Source organism: Strongylocentrotus purpuratus, unplaced genomic scaffold, assembly GCF_000002235.5.
Source record: "Strongylocentrotus purpuratus isolate Spur 01 unplaced genomic scaffold, Spur_5.0 spur5_contig_815, whole genome shotgun sequence".
Taxonomy (NCBI): Eukaryota; Metazoa; Echinodermata; class Echinoidea; order Camarodonta; family Strongylocentrotidae; genus Strongylocentrotus; species Strongylocentrotus purpuratus.
In genome coordinates, this window is record NW_022145519.1 from 105,106 (window position 1) to 125,813 (window position 20,708).

Here is a 20,708-nt window from a genome sequence, read left to right on the forward strand (position 1 = left end):
AATTATGGAGAGCCATCTGTAGCCTTAAAATATAAAAAAGTGAAAAGTTAAGTATTTCAGACTTTTATAAATTCCACATCAAGACGGAAAATAAAATCTCCTTGATAATAGAAAATAAAATGATTTGAATCAACATTTAATGCCGTTTCATGACTTTTACAAAATATTTACAAAGAATTCAATGGCTTTCCATAATTTTAAAGTCCAACTTAGAGATAAGTTCAACTTAGGATCTTTTTGAAACACCCCCAGCTACACTAATTATTTTGCTACTACGTACTACTGCTTTTGTTGCTATTATTAATACATGTACTAATGCCATCTATGTTTACTGTTGCTACTGTGTTGCTATAGTTGCTTCCACTTTATTGCTCTACTCCTGACACTTGATTATTTCCTTCCTTTTCTGTATATTCCGGTTTCATATATATAGCTGCTAGTAAGATATACATTGTGCATTAAGTTGTAGAAGTAGCGATAGTAGTAGTGGTAGTAGAAAATATAGTAGTAGTAGTAGTAGTAGTAGTAGTAGTAGCAACAGTTTGCCTTAGAATTGTAAGTTTGACCAGTTTTTGCTTCAAAGAATAATGGCATCTCCATAAATCAAACCACTTTTACAGTTTTTTGTTGACCTAAGGTCCCCAAATACCTATCAACAGACTTGTAGTATGAGGCATATTGCATATCTGGAGGCCTCAGAAGTGTCATAAAATGTCTTCATGCAGTCCCATCATATCGGACCTACCTACGTACATGCCTGCTGGGAGGAATGCAGGATGGTGCTCATAATATACATGTACCCTGAGCATTCATCATCCTGTGCACTGCCAAAGAAATAGAACCAAAAGAAAGTTTTTATCTCTGAGCTAAAGTATAAGAATTAATTGCCGTGTGGCTCTTCACAGACTTCAGGCAATCATTTCAAACACTAGTCTTTGACATTTTCTTGCTGATTGATTATCAAAAATCGTTTGCAAAGTTTGCGTAGGGTTTATGAAAGTTTCATGTCACTGTTGGTAATTTACAAAACTGAATTTTGCTACAAGGACGATCATATTTGTAATTTACGGAGGATTCACGTCACAAAAGTTCCTGGTTTTGCAATGAGTAATATTGTTTGTTGACTTTACCAGATTGATTGTCAACAACATTGATTGAGTTTTGGAAACAATGAATGTACACATAACAAAAGCAGGCAGCATGGCTAAATCAATTTCCTGATTTGCATTTGTATGGTTTAATCGCTATAAAGTTTAAGGAATCACTCAAATCTGTAATCGTCATTGGGAATTCTCGTTTGAAAAAATCTGTACCCTACCTACATCTAGTTATCCCCCTCCCCAATAAATATAACAATACAAAATAGGGGCATTCCTCATGCATTCACTAACAATGCACACTAACTCATATTATATTTAATATTTAAGGTAAAACAAATAGTTGTAATTTATTCATCCCTCTATCCGTCAGTTGCTTTTAACATAAGTCAAAATGATGTGCTATTCATAGATTAAGCATCAAAATCAAGGATACACATAATTTAGCGATGGAATTTCAATTCTATCATCGTTATCTTTTATTACCTTTGTGTTCCTTTAAAGATGTTCTGTACCTGATGTGAAGAGGCCTGGTCATTATATACCAAGAATTTTTCCCCTGAGTTATTGACAAGAATGTTTTCTGCAAATACTCCTCACTACCCATGAATCAACAGTGACAATCGCGACCCAGGTTTGACCCTTTATAATTCTCACCCTCGAGGGCAGTAAACTAGGGTCAGTCCAGATAGTACCCGTTTCACACCCATTGCCGCAGACAGCTGGTGTTGTACTTCGGATCCGCTGCAATCGGAGAAATAACTTTGAAAGTATACAGATTGTTACCTTTGTTAATTGCGACTTCTGCAAGTGGTAGTATATTTACTTCATTACCAGCAAACTTTATTGTTGAGGCATATATATGCTCGCAGTGTGCGCATCATCTCCACACACAAGTAGATCGGTGCTTTGATGCTGCCATCCAGTGCCCAGGACAACTTATCCTGAAAAGCGCTATATAAGAACGAGCTATTATTATTATTATTATTATCTCAAACCTGTGGAAAACGCTCAGAATTTTGAAAAAATAGTCATATCATTTTGACTTCTGTGCAATTTGCCCCAAGTTTCTGTTCGCACTGACAGAAAACCTGGCATTTTCTGATTCATGTTTATCTACCCCAGTCAGAAATCCACCAGCACATTTGCCCGATTAGTGGGATCACAATTTCATAGTGCCATCCAAGTCCAGTAAAAGTGTACAGTGTGAAAAGGGTATATGCCTGGAAGAGAGGGATTCGCAAATCATAATGCAAGAAATATTGCCACTTCTCCCTCACTTTTATGGACTATCAGCCAAGTTTATGGCATTATTTTGTCACGAATGCTTGAGAAATATGAGACTTTTGTTTCATATCAGGTTTATTTGGAATTCATACAAAGATCTTTTTTGCCTTTGGATACTGCAAACAAAGAAGAGTGGGTGCTTGCTAGTCTTTGGTTGGAAGCAGAAATAGACAGTAATGAAGAAAAGACAAGCAGACCCTTACTTTTAATGGCCTGAAATTTAAGAGAAAATGGCTATCCAATAATGTTTCTATGCCTTTTGGGTGCAGGAAAAGACAAAAGCAAAGAAAAGACAATGCCCCTGATTGTATATATGATATGGCATCATGAATAGGCTATTAGAGCTCCAAACAAAGTGTATAGTGAAGCTATAATATGAAACTGTGTCACTCAGAAGAAAGACATAGAAAATATATTATCTACAAACTGAAAGCATCATGAAAGAAAATACATGTACAAGTGCTATCTTTTAATAGCATCAAAGGAAAGAAAGGGATATTATTTTAATGAAAATTGTGGCATTTAAGTTCAGCAGCATTTCCCTAAACTGAAACAAAAATGAGGTTACAAGTGTGTGATGTATAGACAAGAAGGAAAAAAGAAATACATTGTGGCCTCTCTTCATATTCTTACAGTGGCTGAAAGGTGTGTTATTTTAGATTTAATGAAGATATTAACCATTAAAGAAAATGCATGTACAAGTACTATCTTTTAATACATGTAGCATCAAAAGGAAAGATAAGTGTATTATTTTAATGGAAATTGTTTCATTTAACTTTAACGGCATTCCCTAAACAGAAACTAAAAAAGTTACAAGTGTGTGATGTAGACAAGAATGAAAAAGGAAATGCATTGTGGCCTCTGTTTATATTCTTACAGTAGCTCAAGATGTGTTATATTTGATTTAATGATCATTTTAATGAGATAAGTTGGATCATTTCATATATTTGAATGACATTCCAAGTCAAATTAGCCTAGTTAGCCTGCAGAAATATATGGAGCAAGAGCTTTGGCCTATATGCCAAGAATACCTTAATGTTGCATCCCTCTATCTCATCTAGTAAATTGTAACAACTGTCTTCATGAATGAACTGAAGATGATGCTTGACGATCCTTCACGTATCTCTTGCCTACCACTGATGTTCCCTAATGGTTGCCACGTGTGTCCACCCGCTGGGCTAGTTATGCTACCCCTGCAGTGAGCTGGGGCAGGTCCAGGGTCCAAGACTACCCCAGACTGCTTGCTGGCGAGTGTTGGCTATATCTTCTAGAGAGAGAGAGAGAGAGAGAGAGAGGGGAGGCTTAGAAGATGCACCACCACCCCCCCCCCCCCACACTTCTATATTTTGATTAATATCAATCAAGCAGCAAACATTGTTTTTGAAAGCTAGAATGGTATCCAACAATGGGCTAAAACCATATGAGTTAATGGAGACGTGCCATCCCCCCCCCCCCCTCCTCACTCGTCCATGACACCTCTTTAAAGCTAGAAGGACAATAAAGATGTGCTAAAAATATGTGTTAATAATACCCCTCTGGTTCTCACCACCCACTTTGGTATCAACCCCCCCCCCCCCCCCGTCCCTTTTTCTACCAACTTTCAAAAGCATACACATACACAAATGTTAGTAGATGGGGGCATTTGATCCCCCTTTATCGGAGAGCCCAGGGTTTGCCATTGTGGCTGGCCCCTTGCTGATAATGGTTGGTATTCTCATAAGTTAAGCCGGGACTAAGTCCAGACTAAACAAGAATTTTAGTTCGCACTTCTATGGAATGCTAGGTTTCATCTTCCTCCTTCAATATTCATGACAAAGATAATCTACCAAGGACTTTGTTGAAATTTAGTGTATATTCATATTATCTTTTTCTTCCTATTTCAGTGCAAAATTAATTTTTTGGACACTTTTCACTGAAGGATTAAAATAATCTGTTCAGGGTAAATTAGTTCACAACAGGCACTCCATAAAAGTGTGAACTAACTAAGCACGCGCTAACTTAGTACGCGCTACCGGAATACCACCCAATAAGGTTAGCTGTGCAGCTCCTCTCTTTTGTGTAAACCTAAATTTTATAGGCATAAACTGATATAGGATGGAGAATCTAAGTTTTTGAGGAACATCACTACCTAGTACCTTCCATCTCAGTCAAATTTGAGGTCATGGTGAAGTATAAAATATGAAGATATAGGGGTCACAGCATCCTTCCTCTGGAGCCAAGTGATATGAGATAGGAAAATTGTCACCCTGCTGGGCCAGTTGTCTTATCCAAGGGTTGTAGGTGAGGTAAGGTATAAACTAGCTAGTAGTCCTGTGGAGTGAAGTATACTACTACAAATTCAAAAGAGTACAATGAACCTAAGGAACTATTAAACAGAGCATGTGTTGCTCTGCGGGTCGGGATGACATAATTCCTTCCTACTTGACGTGAATTTACATTAGACTTTGTAATCTCAAGTGATAAATGGCATGATCTTATTTCCAAACATTTTATTAGAAAGAGGGTCTATACCCACTCACACAAATTGATTTTGAAATGAAAGATGAAAGCCCAATTTTTAGATATTGTACTGAATGTACACCTGTACTTTGTACATATAAATACATTTTGGGGGAAAGTTAGGGGTTTTTTTTTTTGGGGGGGGGGGACTTAAGGGTATTTTGTCTACTCTATCAACAATGAGTTTATTTTTATTTTTGTATTTGCTCTCACATATGCTTGGCTGTTGACAAATAAAGTGCCTTATGTAGGTCACTTTGTGACCTTAGTTGAGTGAAGGTCACTGCAGGGCTAGAGGCTTGGACAATCAGAGACATGTTGGATGACCTTTGACCCAGACGAAGCCTACAGTAAGACAACTTACAAGAGTGATATTCTTTATCACCTTTCTGAACCTTTTAAGGTGACAGATAGTAGGCCTACAGCAAACGAACTTCCCCCCTAAAGTTAAAGGTAATACAAGTTTTGGGAAATTTTGAAAATTGGGTGGATAGTGATTCTTTACAATTTTGATATATTTGGATGCCCCTGTGGATGTATTAAAAGCACTAGAAAATTTAAACCCTACTTTTGATGAATTTCAAATATCGCCTACGGCCGTACAAAGGTAGCTGCGACTATGAAAATCTCAGAATCGAGGGAGCTTATCAACATAAAGAGTTTATCATTTACAATTTTATAACTTTAGACTCGATTTCAACCGCGATAACGATCACTGAATATTGTAGGATCGCATATACTTCCAATATGTTCATTTGAACCAAATTCATGACCCCATACCAAAACTTTGTGTTACCTTTAAGCATTTTGAGTAGTTTTTGTTCTACTGTGCGCAAAGTAGACAGAGTAGAAGGAAGACCATGATGACTTTGATGTGAATTATAAATGAGATACTGACTTGTTCAAACTGTTCATTCCTCATTGACATTGACCACAAATCTCAGTTCATTTTCATCACATTTGCCTACTGCGCTTTCAAAAAGTATAGGAATGCTTTACCAGCTTCTTATATATGACGTGTTAACAGAACTGTGTTTGCAGAAGTGCAGTTGTCGAATTTGAAGTGTGAAAAACCCTCCCATTGTTAAATATCGTATTGGCACAACCTTTATTTGGGGCCTGCCAAGCAGGCTCGTTTTCATGTGCCAACCATAAGCAAACTTTGAGGATAAAAGCCTGAAACCTCACCCCACCAATTCCTTTATTGCAGATTTATTTTCAAACAAAGCTACTTATACGAAGGATAACACTTAGAAAAACCAAGTCAACCCTGCAACCAAAACAGTTGAATGTTTATCCCCGATGTGGCTACAAAGAAAAGGAATATCACATCTTCAATGAACATGTCTCCCAACACCTAGTCAGGCCTGAAAGCATATGTTGTGGGGAATAATTCAATTTTAGACCCGACTGACCCCGCAGCACGGGGACTTGATTTTGATAATGACTGCCATGCGTGCGATATTGGCTTCACGCTTAGGTGAAGCCCATCCTATAACCTACCTCCACTTTAGATGTATCATCAAGATTTACATGCGTAGACCAGACCTGTATGAGTTGGAAAATATGAATCGTGGTTTTAATCTCTGGCAGGGCGACCTTCCACTTAGCCCTGAAATTAGTTTCTTATTTGAGAGACACCAAGGTGGGTTGTTGTTGAAGCAAAAGGGACCAAAATTGGCAATCATGTCTTCGTCCTTTGGAAGAATACCGATGCTTACAGTAGGATGGTGATGATTTCTGTCATTTTTTAGATTTAAATTGGATATTGATTGCCATAGAGCAAGGGGCATGTCGATAATTACTACCAGTGTTGGGCACCTTATGGCAGCACAGCTATTTGATTGCTTGACAGCTAGTTGACATGTGTATAAGTTAAAGTTTTTATTCTTATCTTTTATAAGCCAAGTCCAAGTTTAGATTGTTTTATTTGGTTTAAATGAGTTTGACATGGACAGACAAATCTTTGTTTTTATATGAAATATTTCGAGGGGCTGGTGTGGGGGAGAGGGGAGGGACTTGCAGGGCTAGTGGGAAATGGGATTTCTTGACCCAGTCCATACTTGTAGGTTTCATTGGCATAGTGTGTAGACAATGCACTTCCATTCAAATCGCATATCTATGATACTTTTCCAATTAAATGAAGGCTAATTAATGCTGCTTTTATGATACCTACCTTATCCTGTTCAGTGCAATACCACCCAAAATATTCCTTTGTTTTTACTAAGAAAAAAAAATATGGCCTTTTGGGGGTTAAAGTTTGAAATTGATCAATGAATTGTGAATATATAGGCAAATCAATAATTATCATATACTGTCTGTATCAAGGGATTATCAATGGAAGCATGAACCAAACCATGGCACAAGTGTTTCCAAATATTGCATATGCTATTTGTATGGAGACTCCATATGGCAATTACATCCATCATACTAAAAGTGTTCCCAATTATGATTCTGTCTGTCCGTCCGTGTGTATTTGTGCCCTATACCATCCTACCGGGCCTACACGTTTCAATATTTGCCTGTATACCCATGGGTGGGCCAGCCTTTATGGCACTTTGTATAGAGCTGAACTTGAGAAGGGATCTGCTTTCAGCTTGGTATGTTGCATGACTGAAAACAAATCATCTTCCCTCTGTCTTCGCCATCAACCCATCGCAGGCCAGGCCAGACGAGGGAGCCTGCCTGCGAGACTGACCTGGACGGAATTTTGATGCAAAAATAATTCTCTGTTTATGCAGCGATATTGCTGCTGTATGCATCTTCGCCAAAAGAAGAAATGTTTGTCCTGTTGATATTATCTCATGTATTACCCCATTGTCATATACATCTTTGTGACTTGATTTGATTTTGTTCCCTCCTTTTTTCCTGATATTTTTTGCCTCTGTCTCCTCTCAAATGAATTACCTTTTTGGTTTGCTTTTTCAATTATCCATTGATTTAAGTTTTTGCATTTCTCTCTCAGATTTCGAGTTAATTTTTTCATCTCTCCATTCTTACAAATCTATATTCTTTATTATTTTCAGTTTCTTTTTGTTTCTTTCTTTGTGTTAAAAACTTATTTAATTTCTTTTCACTCAATTGTTGTTTCTTCTTACCGGTAGTTATGTTAATCCATTGTATCTGTCCATATGCCACCCTTGGCTGCTATTGGTTCTGTGTACAGAACTCTAACAATGAAGATATCACTCATGTTCCTTGTCATTTGAGTGTATATTGAATTAGAAAGTATACTTGATGGGTATTATTTTCCATATTTCAATCTAGTGAAATGAGATCATGTTGAAAAGAATGGTTCACTATATCATTCCCTGTCACATTCGAATACAGCACTCGAATGGAGATGGGATAGTATACCAGTCTCTGTTTCGTTCTGTCATCTGTTCCAAATCTCCACTTTGATACCCTATGTGCCGAGATACCTTATATTGTGTTATCTCGCTAATGCATATCACATGATATGATTAAAACCACCCTTTTTCATTCAGAAATGGGTTCTCTCCCCATATATGGGTTTACCCGACTCTACCATCCTTTGCAAGGCATCCTCCATCGTTGCCACTACGTCCTCCGTGATTATAGAAGGAGGAGGCATAATAGGCCTGTCCTCATCAGCTTGAGATTGCCAAATATCCCGCTATTTCAACTATCCCCATCGTAAATTATCCGATTAATTTGCGGCTTCTTCAGCCTGAAGTTGCAATTAGCGGGATTTTGGTCGAGATAATCATCCCAAGATATCTTGGGCTAGTTTGCAAAATATCCTGCTGTTTGTTCGGTGCATCCTCACCAGCCCGAAGACTCGCACTATGCACGAACGCTGAGCAAAATATCTCGAGCTTGAGTTTGGAGGTCAAGTCTCGAGCTGATGAGGACGCGATTTGTAACTTCGGGATTATTTCCCAAATCAGAAATAGCGGGCTATTTGGGAATCTCAAGCTGATGAAGACGGGCCTAATGTGTCTCCCTCTCCTCCTTGTACCGTGTTGCTCGACAACCGTCCCCTAACGGGACACCGGGGATGATGATCTGTGCCATCGTCTTAGCCCCCGTGCCATTCTATAGTGCCATTCTAGTATTACGGGAGCAATTTCACTCGTACATTTGTCTGAGTATGAAGCTTCGTTCCCATTGTCAAAGCTCCTAACCAAGTGGGATGTTAAAGATAAAGTTGAGTTCTGGTCTTGAAAGAAACTCTTCTAAAGCAATTAAGAAAGGTTTATTATTTACCACATATGAATTGGTGTTAATTCAGTTTGAGGTTTTAGAATCATCAAAATAGAAAATTGATTCAATCATGCTGAAAGTCACAATTAAGTACTGCATAGAGAAATTTCTTAAAATGCTACTACACATTGTATGCAGTTTGAAAGTTTGGTCCAAACATTACTATTTCTATTCATGTGAAAAAATACGAGGGTATTATTAGCAGAGCAATCATTTTCAGGGAATATGTCTTCTTTGATATTCTACAAAACAACCCGACATGAAGGAGAATGAGAAAGCTGACAACTTATATTTTCTCCTTTACCAGAACTCTCAAAGTTCACTTCAAGAGTATTCATGTAGCTCCTATTCTGAAATATATTGAGGGATATGGTTTCCCGCTGACATTAATGTTTGAGTTGGATACGTTTCAACTAATTCATGTATAAAGTCCACAATTCTTCAATTCATGTTCCTTTGTAAAAGTATTAATGCAGCTTCAGTACACAAATTCAAAAGCCCTGGAAAAAATTGTATTCAACTATAAACCTTCACAAAAGAATGATACGTCTTTTGAAAAATGCAGTAGGTGAAAAGGAGTAAGAAGAACCAATGATAATTTCGGGGAGTTTAAAATATACAATGAATAGAATCTATATGCTATATATTTGGAAATGAGAGAGGTCAGAATGAAACATTAACAGTATGAATATTACTTTATTATATTATGAAAGGTACACACAGGGATCGAGTATCAGGTCATTACAAGTGACGGATAATTATAGTAGGACTGCGAGTGTGACCTAGGTAAAGAATATTTGTTTAAAGAAGTCAAAGCAGAAATGGAAGAATATATTGGAAAAGAAAGAAGGAGAATTAAATGAAAGAGAGAAGGGAAGGGTGACAGAAAAGAGGTGGAAGGAACCGGCTTGGCTGTGGGAAAGAGCCTCTCGTAAAGTATTCCATGGCTTAATGACATTTGAAAGATAGTGTGTATGCACGCTTATTGTGGAGCCATCACTGGTAATGGCCTCTTGTAATGCAATCGTGATATGAAATGGGGCAGGACCGTAGGAGAATACCAAACAGGAAAAATATTCCAGAATTCAAATGATAGATGTAGATACACTTCTTTTTACTACCACTCATCAAAGTGGAAAAATTGAATTTGGATTAAGTTTAGGTCTACTCTGTAATTATGTATGTTGCAAAATTGAATTTTACTTCTCTCTGTCATAAAACAAAAGGACAAATTAAGCATATGAAAGATTATAATTTTCTGCAAAACTCTTCCTCGATTTTGTAGTACAGGTATTGTTCATATATCTAGTTATCTTACTCTTGTTTGCGAAACATGCTAAAAAGATGGTAAAATGGCTCTGAATACAATGTTACTCGCCTTACTCGGTAGCAATGAATATTGTAGCTCAAAGGCTTATCTGCTTGACTTACGTTACATGAGCTTATCTGATTGTGGATAGCAAAGAGAATCACAGCCTCTTTGTATTTAGCAATTTGATGCTTGTTGGTGCATATGATACTACGAGGACATTATCTGAGGTAAAAGCATTTTTTGAGCAAAAGAGAATCGATCAGACTCTTATTTTGCACTAAGGAAAAAGTCTATCATGCCTTTTAATTAGCTCAGTGAGTTTTGTTATCTGTTTTACTATGTCAACTTGTAAAAGACATCTAACTTATAATGACATTATAGTCAAAGATAATATCAGTTTACTTTCTGAAGCAAAACTCATTTGATATCTTTTGATGCCGACTGTAAGCAGACTGATGTTATCAAACATTGCTTGATTGTACGTGATCCCGTTAATTGATACATGAATTGAGCTTATATCCCCAATGAACATGATTGCAGGATTGAAAATTCACCCTAGGTTCTGTATTTTCATCATCGTGGTGCAAGAAAGATATAATTTAGAAGTAATGTTGAAGTATTGGAATTCATAAAGCACTACAGATCACTTGAGAATACCAAACCTTCTTTATGTAGCAAATTGTCCCATGTATGAACGGAATACATATACCTCTGCCCAAAGTCAAACTCACCTGATATATAATAGGAAATGATGAATTACATTATTAATTACTTTATCTTGAATAGCAAGAAAAATAAAGCCTGTTCTTCCTGTAGTTTTAATAACATTTCATGATGCAGTATCAACATTGTATTGATGAGGCAGTTTTTCTCCCTGCATGTGTTTCTCCTTTGATGTCTCTTTGGATTTTACTCTCTCCATCCCTGTCTCTTTTTTTTCTCACTCTGTCTCTCTTTATGTTGTCACTCCATTTCTCTTTGAGTTCTCCGTTTCTCTTTTATCTCTATGATATTCTTTTGATATTTGTCCCCTTTTCTTTGTCTTTGTTTTGATCTCTCTACTCCCCCCCCCCCCTTATATATTTTCCTCTCTCTCTCTCTCTCCCTCTAGATATATATCCCCTATTCTCCTCTCTCTCTCTCTCTCTCTCTCTCTCTCTATATATATATATATATATCTATTATAACCCTATGTCCCCTCTCTTTCAGTCTTGCATATTTCCCTGCATTTGCTTTTATTTTCTCTCCTTTTCTCTTTCTCCCCTTACCCCTTTCTCCCTCCTTGGTCTCCCTCCCTTTCTCTTTCCTCCCTTTTTTGTATCTATTCTTCTCTCCCTTTCCCTTCCCCTTCTTCTTCGTCTACCTTTCCATTCTCTCTCTCTCTCTCTCTCTCTCTCTCTCTCTCTCTCTCTCTCTCTCTCTCCCCTCCCCCTTTCTTCCTCTCCACCTCTCTGAGATGAACTTCAAAAGTATTTGAGGACACATGAGCACCAAGTGATTAATCATGTTAAATTGCGCATTGACAGATTTACAGATCGGCTTTCTTCTAGGAATCTTACTATTTCCCCCTCTCTCTCGCCTTGTCTAGGGCCAGGGTGCAGTTTGGTGTACGCCTTGTCTAGGGCCAGGGTGCAGTTTGGTGTACGTCACGATTGCTCTATCCCTTCCCTTCATACATCCCCTTCCCCTCATATGATCAACAATGTTGTTTTGGATGCCGCAATGACGACAAATATCCATATCTCCAGCGACCAATAATAGTTTTAGCTCTGGGGCGTGCTTGTCATGCAACATCAGGCCTTGTTTCCAAGCTGATAAAAGATATTTTTTTCCCTCTCATGTCAGAGACTCTAGTCTACATTTTGATTAGAAGCTTGCGTTTTTAATTCTTTATCTTACAAAAAGAAATTAAAAAATATGTACCAACAATTTGTTGTACTCATGGAACTCATGAAAATGATAGAATTGGTGATTATGATTCAGAAACTAATAATAGCTGTAGAAAGTATATGTTTTTATTAATAGTAGTAGTGATATTTTTAAAAAAAGAACATAGTAATAGATTGATTTGTAGAACTCATCTTGAAGTCATTATAGATTTGAGCAGTGTTGATGAGTATGTTCTCATTAAGATCTCTGTCTTTAAACAAAAACAATCTTTGGGCCATTCCATGAGAAGAAGGACATGACATCAAAAAAAGAAATGTACCTCTTATGTTAATTCTTTGATTTATCACTAACCTTATGCCATGGATGTTCATAAAACATTAGGGCCTTTCAAATTCAATACAATTTTTTTTTCATTTTTGTTGATTCCCTAAGATCTCAAACTATCATCAAAAACGTACATGTGGGACTGTAGCTGAAAAAAACCCAATTTATTGCAGATTACACAGGATTCTTGTAATATTTTTTCCTGAAAATTTCGCTAAATGGAAAAAGATGAATATATTTCCATATTCTAAGGGGTCCTGTGATATTTAATCTATTACATAGGGGTGACAATGGCCTCCGGACAAAATGTAACGCGAGTTACCGTAACGTGAGTTACCGACATATTTGCTTCCTGCATTTTACTAGTCCATTGTTTCTTATCTTTAATATTGTGATCTTATACTAGTAAGTCACAACCTACTATCAAATTAAAATAGGAAAGATTTTGTCAAGATTGTCTAGTATGAGGAGAAAAGAGGGTCTCGTAGAATTGACCATGTCCTTTTTTTGTAACGCGAGTTACCGAAATTCAATAATCCAAGAATCTAAAAATGTTTGTTCTTCAATTTTCTTTTTTGTTTCATTCAGTTGTTCTATATCTACCCTGTCCATGTTTGAAAAAAGTATCTTGTAGATCCTAGCAGTTCTAAAGATATAGGCACATTATCGTGTCAATGTACCCATTAAGTGTAACGCGAGTTACCATGGAATGGCCCCTTTACTATTTGTTCCTAACATACTGCTTTTTTCTCTCTTCCCCCTCCCTATCTTTAATCTTCAGTTGCCCCAACAATTACTAGCCCGTTGGAGAGGATAATCCAGGAGGCTGCAGGCAGCTCCATCACTCTCCCTTGCATGGCCACAGGAGTACCCGCCCCTCAGATCAAGTGGTATCGTAACGCTGCTGACATCACAACCATGGGTAACAGCCGCTTCAGAGTAAGTCTGTTTATGCAAATCATTTATATTATGATTTCGTTTAATCGAACAAGACATATGGAAACATTGTAGATAGTATATTGGTTCCTTGGACACTCAACTGTCAATTGAAAAGTTGACAGCTTGAATTCTTTGATAGTGCAATTGTCCCTAAGACAAGGTATGTTTTACAGTTGTCTCTCTCAGCCCAAATATGGGAAATTGATGCTTGATAGGATCCCTGCTTTGAAATATGACACACAAATAAAGGTTTTACCAGACAAAAAAGATTGAATGGAACATGATATGTTTACTTCTATATGTGTGTTTAGCAAGACATAATTTTTGGCCAGTATAAAGATAGAACATAAGCTTAAAACCATGAGAGTGGTATTTTTTCTTTGTGATGTATGCTTTAAATATCACATTTTCTGTTCGAATTTATATTTTTGTTAAAATAGACTTAGATTTTCTTTCATTAGACTTCAATCGGGTATGTCAACTTGTCCACATTTAATGATTTCATGTTTTAGCATCAGGTTCATGAGGCATTAATTGGCACGTTTCCCTTATTTTGTGATGAAAACTAGTCTTCTGTTTGTGTCTGGCCCTGAATCATGTGTCATGCAAAATTTAATGTTGTTTTCAGATGGAGGATGACGGTAGCTTGAAACTGAGCAACATTGAGAAGGCCGACAGCGGTATGTTCCAGTGCCAGGCCATCAATGATGTGGGAGAACAGATAGTGGACACTTGGCTACAAGTGCAAGGTAAGAACTTTGATTTTCCATCCTTGCACGGGAGAGTGCTGACATGTGTCAAATATGGCTTATTAATTTTCCATAGTAGAGATAGTAATGATGATGGTGATAATGATGATAGAAAAATGTGGAGGAAGAGCAGGAAGTGGGGATCATTATGATGATGGTCAGGCACCCGTTTCACAAAGCCTTTTTTCGCTGACAAATGACAAAAATCAGTGACAAATCTTTTGATAACCGATCAGAAGCAAGGATTTCAGTAACTTATACCAAAAACTGTCATTTGTCACTGATGACAAGTTTTGTGAAACACCACCCCCCCCCCCCCCCCCCCCCCCCCCGAGAAGAAGGAGGATGATGGTGAGAAAAGAAGGAGGAACAGAAGGGGAGGAGTGAGAGGGAAGGAAGGAGGAGTATGGTTTTGGTGATGAAAATGATGATGATATTGTTAAGCATAGTGACAATGGTTGAAATGTGGTTTATATTATGATATCATCTCTAATTTTTGCCTTTTTAGAAATTGCTCCTGAGATCACCCTGTCTCCCAATGACACCACCATCTTGGAAGGAGAGACGACCTACCTAGAGTGTGCAGCAGAGGGCGCTCCACATCCCACAATACATTGGGAGAAAGGTATGCATGTAGATACGAGAAGATCACAACACGCGTGCAGTCGTAGGGCTACTGTATTAAGGGGGGATCATATTAGATATAAGAGATATTACAATTAGTTATTGGTCATTTCTAGAAATTCTAATATAAGAGAAAATAATGTCAAATGGGGCATACCATATGGGGACACATTGTCATATGTACCAGAGAAAAAGAACTTTACAGAAACCATCATACAAAAAGTATACATTTGTACACAGTTCAATGCACGTGTATTGATGGAAGGGATGTTTATGGAGACGTTTTGCTCCCAATTGTGACAGATCTTGATAAAAGGGAAGCGATGGATAGTAACTGTGCTATAAAAACCAATTGAATAACTTTCAGATAAAATATCTGGTTCTTTCCATTCCAAATAGTTGTCTGTGTTGAGTTGAGGAGTGATTGCTACTCTGTCCTGAGTTTTGTCTTACTTTTTCTCATTCCTACTAATATAAACTATTATAAATCCAATGTCATACCTTCGATTTAAATATTATTACATACACGTATATAAATTGTTCTGCAGTTCACCCATGCAGTATAGTATTCTTTGTCGACCAAAGCTTCCCAGTACTTTGATCATAGTATGGTACCTGCACTGAGAGATAGTATTACATGTGTGAGTACTTTTATAGACAACGAGTTCTTTTTTAGATAACGGTTGACAAGTATGCCCAACATGATAGCTTAAAGGGTAAATATTGTCCAGAACAGGATATATTTTGATGCTATATTCTATACTTTAGATTGATAGTCAGTGAATGATGGGATTTTAAATGGATTTTATTCTTCCCGAAAAATATTGCAAAAGAATGGCTACGATTACAGTACTACTATATCAAGTATCATGTAGGTGAAATATGTGCAAAATATGGTAGAAAATATTAAAGAGGGCTTTGTTTTTAGAAACTTTAACACAAATGAAAACAAGAGCATAAACAGAAGCAAAACAAAAAACAAAACAATGATGTGTATGTTCATGTACATGTTCTAGAAATTCAATGTGAGGAAATCTCTCTCTCTTTTTTTTGTACATGAGCAAATCCAAACAGATATTCAATGAACCAAAACGTATTTCTTTACTATGAGCTATCATGAATGATTTGCATCTTAAACTTTTACAACAATGCCAACACTTCATGACCAACATTGTACATCATATAGTATAGTCTGCATATCCCATCTAACGGACTATCTTGAGTGTGTAACGAATGTACCTTCAAAGCAGCACAGTTATGTATCACCATGTCACGTGTTGTGATGCATGGTTCGGACGAAAGATGATACGCTCTTTGCCTATAAACATTGACCTTATTAGCACTTTAACTACTCTTGTTACTAAAAAAAGGTAATGAGGCTGAATCAGCTGACAGCTACATGTTTGTCATTGAAAGTGGGAAAAATATAGATATTTTTTTCATGGATTTATTCTTAATCAGCAATCAACATTTATCCAATCATATGTACGTGTACAATGAGGAATTTTGTGTTTAAATGGTCGCTGCAAGAAAAAAATGCTTGATGCCCTACTTTTACACACAAACAAGACGTACGATTTTATGGAAATTTAGGAAATTTGTATTACTTTTCACAACAATTCCTAATAAAGCACCAAGGTACATTTATATGTATCTTCAATTATTTGAGGATAGTACAGCCATTATACTATATTTATTCATGAAGGAGTTGATCTTCAAAATAATGTAACTTTTAAGATGTAAATCAGTAATAATCAGTCAAATATAATAGGAACAAAGGATGTAGAAAACCACAAATATTGTAATGTCCTTGATTCTGCGTTACTTTTTTTTGGTTTTTTTTTTGAAGAAACAAAAACCTTCATGTACATTGACATGTACAATGCACAATAACAAACAAACATGTAGTGGTTTTATATAGGTATATTTAGGAGTTGCATGTGCATAGAATTTTACAATGCTTTTTAGAAGATTTACATGTACCAGCATGAAGAAGGAAAACAAATTGTTCAGTGACTCCAGTTCCCTCTGACCATATATTCTCCTTCCTTCCTGCTTCAGATGTTCATGTAGAGAGATTGATTCAAATTATTATTTAGAAAAAAAAGTTCAGTCAATACCAAAAGGGAGATGTGGCATATGGAATTCATTTACAATTGCTGTTCCTATATCTGTAACACAACTTTTATAAAGGGGCAAATCCTACACAATGTCACATTCAAACAATTATAAATCATACCAAAGATTGAAGTTTACTTGCTAGTCATTTTTAGTTGATAGGACAAATGAAGGAAATACACACGTCTGATCTGCCACAAGGCTCTGTTCAGTTAAAATTACATTCAAAAGAAAATGCAGAAAGATTTATTTGAAAGCTTAGATGATGCACTCATTATTATATGACTAGCCCTCAAAATGTTATTTTGTTTGTTCTTGTTTGAATTCTGTAGATGGCCAACTGGTCCTGAGCGCAAGCTTCCGTCTCAACGATCGCTATGTCCTCCAGACCTTTGGAAACCTCCTCCTGCAGCAGGCGGTCAAGGAGGATTCCGGCGAGTACACCTGCATCGCCACCAACACCTTGAATACAGCCAACTCTTCCGCCTCCCTCATTGTTTACCGTAAGTGCCCCTCCCCCCTTGTTTATTTAGCATTGAAACATTTCAGAATTCTGCAAACAATTTATACAAGTTACATGTATCACTACCCTCCGCAAATGATAATAATAATAATAGTAGGTTCTTGTATAGCGCTCATGTCTGTCAGACTTGACACTCCTAGCGCTCTTGATTATTACCCTAGCTTTAGCGCGGCTGCCATTACGGCGCTTGAGCATTTCAAGGAATTAATTCCTGCCAGGTACCCATTTACCTCACCTGGGTTGAGTGTGGCAAATGTAGATCAGCTAGGCTAAAGCTGGGGTAATAAATAATTAATGCGCCTCGGAATAGAATTTCTAGATAGATGGCGCTATAGAAATGCCTATGATTATTATTAATTAACCTGAAAACTTTTTAGTTCATTTAATTATGCGCTCCTTTTTTTTTATCAACAGAAAGAACCGTAATCTCCCAGAAGCCGACCAGCGTCCAGACCATCCTGGGCGAGACCACCACCCTGAACTGCGTGGTCCAGCACGACTCTAGGGTCACTCCGACGGTCACCTGGATGCAGGACGGTGGCGTGATCATACCCAACGGAAGGTTCATCATTCAGGAGTCCGGCTCCCTGGTCATTCTCTCGACCGATGCAAACGACATGGGGCTGTACGTCTGCAAGGTTACGTCCATCGCTGGGGATGACCTCGGTAGCGCCAACCTGACAGTCTTACGTGAGTATGATGATGTGAAGATTCAATTTTTAATGCCAGTTTAAAACTTTGTATCCGTGAATGTCTATATTGCGTATGTTGCTTGTATATGTATGTCACACGCCAGTGGAGGACAAATTTCTGTATTTTTTAAATCAGACAATAAATTATCTTGAATCTTGAATTTTGATCTTGATGATGGGTAGAGAAGAATTTGAAGGACTTGACGAGGAAATGGAAATAAAAAGAGATGCAGCGATGTGAAGATGGAAAGGATAACTGCATGTAGATGGAGACATACTAGAACAGTATGATGGAAAATGTAAGAAACGACAAATAAAAAGAACAGAAATGAAAGAATGAATGTAAACGAGAATATTAGACCAGTTTACAGGAAATTGAAAGAAATAAGATAAGAAAGTAAATAAGAGCAACAAAAAGGAAGTACCCGGTAAAGAGATCAGATTCAAAGACATGTGATAATAATGGAAAGAAAATTGAAGACAAATTCCTTCTTTTTTTTGAAAAAAAGGAGATATAAATGTACAAGATAGGAAGATTAAAGGTAATACAAAGTTTTGGGAAATTTTGAAATTGGGTGGGTAGTGATTCTTTACAATTTTGATATATTTGGATGCCCGTGTGGATGTATTATAAGCACTAGAAAATTTAGCCCCTAAAACACTTCTGCTTTCGAGAAAAATTGAATATAAAAATTTACCGGTGCTCCTGGTAAATTTTGATAAATTTCAAATAGCACCTACGGCCGTACAATGGTAGCTGGGACCATGAAAATCTCAGAATATGTAGATGTGATATATAATTTCCAAACGAGATTAGCTAATCACTCGATTTTAGTAAAGAAACCTTGTTTTATAGCTTAATTAATATACTGACCTTGAGAGGGAGCTATACAACATAAAGAGTGTATTATTTACAATTTCATCATTTGAGACTCGATTTCAACCGCGACAACGATCACTGAATATTGTAGGATTGCATATGCTTCCAATATGTTCATTTGAACCAAAATCATGACCCAATACCAAAACTTTGTATTACCTTTAATATTCCCCAAACTTTGAGGTCAATAATTATGTGAAGAAGAAGGAAATTTTATATTAATGGAAGGAAGGAAGGAAGGAATCTTACACTTACTTTGAATCTGTGATTTTGTTTGACAGAGGTACCATATCAGCCCCAGGGAGTGACCGCAACCAAGAGCCAAGACCAGGACAGGACCATCATCGTTTCTTGGTTACCCGTCTTTGATGGTAACTCAGCCCTCATCAGGTACATCTTGGAACAGAAGGAGGATGGTAAGTACCTCTTTGTGATGATGGTGTTGGTGGTGGGGTGGTGGTGGTGGTGGTGGTGGTGATGGTGATGGTGATGGTGATGGTGATGGTGATGGTGATGGTGATGGTGATGGTGATGGTGATGGTGATGGTGATGGTGATGGTGATGGTGATGGTGATGGTGATGGTGATGGTGATGGTGATGATGATGATGATGATGATGATGATGATGATGATGATGATGATGATGATGATGATGATGATGATGATGATGATGATGATGATGATGATAGTGGTGATGATGATGCTGATGTTTATGTCGGTTATTATATTGGTCACCATCTTTGAATATCTTTAAATCAGAACTGAAAGCACATCTTTTCAATTAACTGTAACTCTAAGCATATCAGGAGCTCTTGTAGCGCAGTAGAATATATACTTTATGTTGGATACTTTCTGCGCTCTATAAATGTATTATTATTATTATAAATATCAATATATTTCTTCTGTCTGTTTGTCAATCTGTCATTCTCTCTGTCTTTGTCTCCCCCTCCCCCTCCTCCTCCTCCCTCCTCTCCTCCTCTCCACCCTCATCCCTCTATCTGAATCTAATCATTCTCACCCATCGATTCATCTCTCTAGATTCCGCTTTTACCGAGGTGGAAGCAACCATCAACCCTCTGCTGACACAGTTCCTTGTGACTGGTGTCAGACCGTCAAGGAGATACCAGTACAGGCTCAGGGCACAGAATGCCATCGGGATGAGCGAAAAGAGCGAAGCTAGCAATGTAGTTCATCTTCCAGAGGAACGTAAGTCCCCCAAAACACTGATAAAATTCTCACCTATCATCTTCTCTATCATAACCTTTCAATTATTGGTTTTAGCATCTTTTCTGTGATGTCATCATCATTTTATTTTCTAAAATCTCTTCAAAAGAAAAGTGTTTAGGCAAGTGCAGAATACCCATGAATACTTTTTGAAAATCACCTTCTCTGAACAACAAGAAAAAATGTTGGGAACATCTGTTGTTGTATTATCTTTGCTGTACTGAAAAGTTCACAATGCGTGACATAAGACTTTAAATTTGATATTTTCAAAGACACGTGAATTACGAGATACAATGTAATTTAAAACCAAGCATGAACTGGTGA

General features: G+C 37.3%; 1 protein-coding gene across 1 annotated transcript in view; it reads left to right on the plus strand.

The window, feature by feature from the left end:
* The window catches only part of LOC753954 (protein sidekick-2), an 80,794-nt gene that overhangs the window by 30,857 nt on the left and 29,229 nt on the right, over positions 1–20,708 (plus strand). Inside the window, exons 6-12 of the mRNA XM_030978966.1 lie at positions 13,418–13,575; positions 14,204–14,324; positions 14,833–14,949; positions 17,399–17,569; positions 18,004–18,279; positions 19,443–19,577; positions 20,199–20,366. Coding sequence (XP_030834826.1) covers positions 13,418–13,575; positions 14,204–14,324; positions 14,833–14,949; positions 17,399–17,569; positions 18,004–18,279; positions 19,443–19,577; positions 20,199–20,366 — 1,146 coding nt within the window. The remainder of the gene's footprint in view (positions 1–13,417; positions 13,576–14,203; positions 14,325–14,832; positions 14,950–17,398; positions 17,570–18,003; positions 18,280–19,442; positions 19,578–20,198; positions 20,367–20,708) is intronic.